Source organism: Montipora capricornis, chromosome 12 (genome assembly GCF_036669925.1).
Source record: "Montipora capricornis isolate CH-2021 chromosome 12, ASM3666992v2, whole genome shotgun sequence".
Lineage (NCBI taxonomy): Eukaryota > Metazoa > Cnidaria > Anthozoa > Scleractinia > Acroporidae > Montipora > Montipora capricornis.
In genome coordinates, this window is record NC_090894.1 from 15,334,408 (window position 1) to 15,339,874 (window position 5,467).

General features: G+C 40.8%; 1 protein-coding gene across 1 annotated transcript in view; it reads left to right on the plus strand.

Annotated features, from left to right (window-relative positions):
* Positions 1-3,728, plus strand: part of LOC138026267 (UTP--glucose-1-phosphate uridylyltransferase-like) — a 15,464-nt gene extending 11,736 nt beyond the window's left edge. The window contains exons 11-14 of the mRNA XM_068873539.1: positions 674-752; positions 839-1,005; positions 2,365-2,469; positions 3,157-3,728. Of these exons, the coding sequence (XP_068729640.1) occupies positions 674-752; positions 839-1,005; positions 2,365-2,469; positions 3,157-3,264 (459 nt within the window). The 3' untranslated portion in view covers positions 3,265-3,728. The remainder of the gene's footprint in view (positions 1-673; positions 753-838; positions 1,006-2,364; positions 2,470-3,156) is intronic.
* Positions 3,729-5,467: the final 1,739 nt, after the last annotated feature.

A 5,467-nucleotide genomic window follows, 5' to 3' on the forward strand; every position in this document is an offset into this window, starting at 1 on the left:
TATATATATAAAAAATTATAATACTAAAAAATAAAACAAACCCCTTAAATATTGGCATCAAAGTTCCGGACATGGAATGGGACACCACCGTACGAAATGTCCGGCCTTAAACGAAAACCCTGTCCGGCCTGAGACTTATATTAGGAAATTAGGGTAAGAATTCGTCATTGAAGTTTAGGCTTTGCAAAGAAGAATATACGGCTTTTCTTGGACTTGAGCCCACGATCTTATAATTATTCTGCACACTGCTCAAACGACTGGCACATCATTCCACAACAAAACATAATAGTTATATTTTCATTACTCTAAAGCGAAGATATCATTGAAACGTAATCGATTACTTTAAAATTTGCAAACCAAGGATCCGTTTCGCTATAGTCCCGAAACCCTTGGCACCTTTTTCGGGTGTTGCAATTCCCTCTGTATCTCAAGAACGGATAAGTTAACAAACTTTACAGTTGTGAAGACTTCCAGCCTTCGAAAACAAACGGCATGGAAGTTTCACAAAGACCTTTTCGGGCCCGAATAGTTTAGGGAGCTTTCCCCAAACGAGCCTTGGAACTTTCTTGGCTGGTGTAACAAAGGGCTCTTTCGTTCTTGTGGCACATTTGAATAACGAAAGAAGAGGTTATAAACAGATGTATTCTTTATAATATCTTTTCTATTGTTCCAGACACTTGACAACGGCATGCGTATTATTCAACTGGAAACAGCCGTTGGTGCAGCTATGAAAAACTTTGAGGGAGCCCGTGGTATGATACACAGAAAATTTTACATTATGTGTAATACTTTCGATCATTTTATCAATCTTCGACTTTTTCTTTTCTCATCCTTTAAGGTATAAATGTACCGCGAAGACGTTTTCTTCCAGTCAAAACCTGTTCTGACTTGCTGATTATCATGTCAAACCTGTATGAGATGCAACATGGACGCTTGACAATGAATTCGTTGCGGCAGTTTCCGTCTGTGCCCATAGTGCAACTCAGCGGTAGTCATTTTAAAAAGGTGCGTGGACAGTTCATTTTATGCGGAGCGTCGGTGTGCAACGGGAACATTAGAACCCACAAATGACCAGCTCCCAACGTCAGTGGCTTCATAGCGCAGTTGGTTAGAGCGTCGCACCGGTAACGCGAGGTCACGGGTTCAAACCCCGTTGAAGTCCTGAATTTTTCAGGCTTCTCTACGCAATTGCAAAAATTGCGCTCATAACTGCGAGGATCATAGCTTCACTTGAGTGCATATCCTTGTTCGGCAAAGTATGCCTTCCTCAAACTGATCCCTGAAAATATGCGGGTGCATTTCGGACACCAGCTGTTTTGCCATACAATTGTCGCTTTGCAAATATTTTTCATTTGAAAACACGCGAGAAGAGCCTTTTTTTTTTTGATGGGGAACATGAGAACTAGTAATTTGGCGGTCGCAAGTCCGGTTCTTGTTTGTTATTTATTTGTTCGAGCAGGTGGAAGTATTGTCAGCTATTCAGCTGATGTGGACATGCTATACCCACCCACCCAGGACAGCCACGACACCGGGAACTTCATCCCCTACTCTTCCCGCGTAGTGTGTGGGTTCTTTAAAGTCCCACAAGGAACTTATGAACATGGAAGATATTTGAGAGACGGGGCCTACGGTTTATAGTCCTTATCCGAGAGGACTCAAGTCTAACCATTTGCGGAACTTATTTCAAGAATAGTACTTTCTCCTCAGTTATTTTAAGACCCTGAGTGTTGGTCCAGCCGGAGTCGAACTCACGACCGCGTGGCATCCCGGTGCTCAACCAATTGAGCCACCGGTGCGCGGTCTTAGAGTAACTGACAGTTTTTCGTGCCCCACGAGTGTTTGGGACCCTTAGGCCCGGTTCAAACGTCGAACTTTTCATGTGGCGAAGCTAATGCAAATGAGAAAAATCTATTGTTTTCGCTTATTTGCATTAGATTCGGTTCATGAAAAATTCGACGTTTGAACCGGGCCTTACAAAACGGGCGGGATATTTGTTACTGCGGATGCTCATTAAACTTTAAAGAAATTGGATATCTCTGAGTAGAGAAACGCATTTTTATGCGGTTTCGTTTTCTGGGACAACAGTGTAGGCGCGGATCCTAAAAATATGCGATTATTTTTTTTCGAGAACTTTGAGCTTCAAGGGATCTGCCTGTTGTGGGTTACGTTGGCTTGCTTCCTTAAAAGAAATTGCTGTCGCGGTCGTTTTTTCCGACGATTTTCTTCAAGATTTGAAAATTCCTGTAAGAGAGGGAAAAATTAGCATGGACCGCACTTAATTCTCCCCATAATCAGAAAACGGGGAATAAACAAGCGGGAGAATTGACATGCGGCATACCTTTCTTTTTTTATTTGGTCCAATAGGTGAAGGACTTCTTGTATCGTTTTGAGACAATTCCCGACTTACTGGAGCTGGACCATTTGACGGTGTCTGGTGACGTCACATTTGGCAAGGGAGTGTCTTTAAAGGTATCGTATACATGGACCGGGAACCGAGTTTACACAGGCTTTTTTCACTTGAGTGCCATATTTATTTTTTGTTTTTGCTTTTGCTTTTCATTGAAACGCGTGAGAGTTGGGCGCCGAATTGTTTACCTCATTTTCTTCGTGAATCGAAGGCAAAAGCTGAATAATAGAGCTTAATGCGATGTTACGATTAGGTTTTCGCGAGTGACACAAGCATTAGCAAAAGCGACATGCAACAGTATACAGAAGTCTTTACCTGTTGTTAGTCATGGTCTTTTATTCCAAATCACTTTTGAGTTTGTTTCTTACGTGCTTACGCTTTCATCGTATTTGGAAACCAGGTCTTAGATTAGCTAGAGATTATAGCCATACCAACTTTTTCAGGCGATTTTTGTTTGTAAGCATGAGAAAATTGGTCCATTTTGTCAACTTTCAAGCTATTTCGTCTATTTCCGTTCCCTCCCTAGTTAGCTATACACGACAAAAGTACCCTACGTGCGCTAATACGGTTCTTGGTAAAGAAAATATATCACAGTCACAGGAGTAAGAATAGTAGTTTGGATGACACATCGTATATTTGACTTCGCCTACTTGCAATACTATCATATGTTGAATTTTAATTGTGTTAGTTTATTACGTTGTGGTTTAATTTGCTGGAACTGATTAAGTGCTTCGTGTCCTTTTTTGCAGGGAACTGTAATTGTAATTGCCAATCATGGTGAAAGGATCGACATTCCCTCAGGATCCATCCTAGAAAACAAAATTGTCTCTGGAAACCTTCGAATCCTACAGCATTGATGGCAGATTTGCACGGTTGCTTCGAATTATAGTCATTTTCATTAAAGTGTAGAGATTAATTATCTACTGGGACAATTTCAATTGAGTGTGGCAAATATTGCTTCTCATTCTTAGTCAATCAAAAGCTGACACGCATGGCACATGCATCTATCTGCCCTGCCATATGTATGTGTTCGGCCGAGGTAAATTGTGCCTGGTAACGGGCACATTCGTGTAATTAGTGCTACATCGAAGACACTCTAAATAAGACCATTTTCACGAAGTGTCTTGTCTTAAAGTAGACGAATTAAAACGAGAAACCTGTACGTATTGAGCGTCTTTCGTATATATCTTCAGTTTGAAATCAGTTGTCATATTTTTAGAAGAAAAACACCTTGTTGTAAGGTTTAAATTCCACATATTTTAATCGGAAAATCGTTAAAAATAGGACAAGTACAATTATTAAAAGCCTTGTTATGGTTTTATGTAAGTGGTACGGTTTGCTTTAGTTTAGTAATGTACCCTGTTAGGCAGATTCTTTGGGACACACGCATAAAAGAACAATGTTGCTACAATAGGTTAAAATTGGCTTATCCTTCCCCTTTCAATGTTCAAACGTCCATGTTGGGATCCACATTTATTAGAGTTGGAAAGTAAGGGGCAAGGCTACGAGGTTGTCAGAAAAGAGAGTCGTGTGCAGAAGTTTCTCAGTGTAATTTGTCCAGGATTGTGTAGATTGCTAATCTCCTTCGCAGCCGTTTTGTGGATGTCACGTGGGGCGAGAGTTGCGTAACACCCCGATAACGCCTGCTAAGGAGAGTAGTAGATTGCCTCCCTTCTTTCATGTGCTTTAGTTTGATATATGAAATATCAACATCTCAGGTCAACTTAAAATCTGTCCCCTTTCCCTCTTACTCGTCAATGGGGGCCCCTTCAGGGGAGAATGGGATTAAATGAAAAGAAGTAAGATTGACGATAAAGGAAATATGCATTCTGATTTGTGACTTGAATAAATCCGCTACGATAGAGTTGGGCTCTACAGGGGAGGGTTCTGGAACCCCTCTCCTATTTTTAACAGTGATTTTATCCCAGCAAGAGTGTAATGGACTCTCGATTCGCGAAATTCTTCGTTTTGTTCTATGCTTAGCGTTGCACTTATGAAGTTGGGATTCGTGTGTAACAATATGCACGTGTGTGCAGAAATGCACACACATGTTGTAGGTTGTCTACTTAAAAAAGGCTTGCAAAGGGGAGTTCAAGGGCACCCCAGGACCCCCCTCTAGCAACGTCCTTGCTTTGGGCGGTAAATTTTCTGTTTTTCCAGATGTGAGTGATGTTGAAGTTGGGTGAAGAGCATGGGGACACTGTGTTACCTGAGCTCATCAAAATTTCCATGCATCTAATTATCTTCATGTACTATTTCCAAAACGAGAGCGAGTGTTTCATCGGGGTATCCAAACACCGAGAAACAAATGAAAGCACAAGGCCGTAGGCCGAGTGCTTTTATTGTTTCGAGGTGTTTGGATACCCCGATGAAACACGAAGCACGAGTTTTGGAAATAACTTCTCATGATCACAAGTCATAAACAAAGACTTCCAATTAGAATTGTTCGCTATCTAACATTCCTTCCTGGATAATTTCAATATCAAAGATGTTTTTCACCGGCTTAATTAATTTGCATTTATGATGCGATTTGATTTATTCTGAGATGTAAAAGTTGCATTTACAAGTTCAGTTGTGGTTTAGTCAGGATGTATACTGCAACAAAGTCTTTCGAGAGATTTCGGCAGCCGAAAAGTGTGGTGGATGAGAAGAAAAGTGTTGATAACGCAGTACCGAAATCAACAGCTTATAAAACCAAATGGTCGTGTAAGGTTTTCGAGGAATGGAAACAGAATCGATTAGTAAAGTCCTGTACTTTGGAACCCGGCGGCTTTTTTACCACGAAAGACTTTGAAGAAGGAGTACAAACTTTGGACACGGCCATTACAGAGATGTCTGTAATAAATATTCATTGATTTTGTGCAAGTTGTCATCGTGCATATTTAAGTGGTATATACCACTTTCACTGGAGAGTGGTATATTGTTTTTCATTGGGTATCCAAACACATGCACGTGATGTGGTATACATGCAGTGATTTGTAGTTGACTTTATGAATTATTAATGAGTTTGAGAAGGACATATCTTCCCCTTCCCCAATTACCTGACACAGACACAAAGAT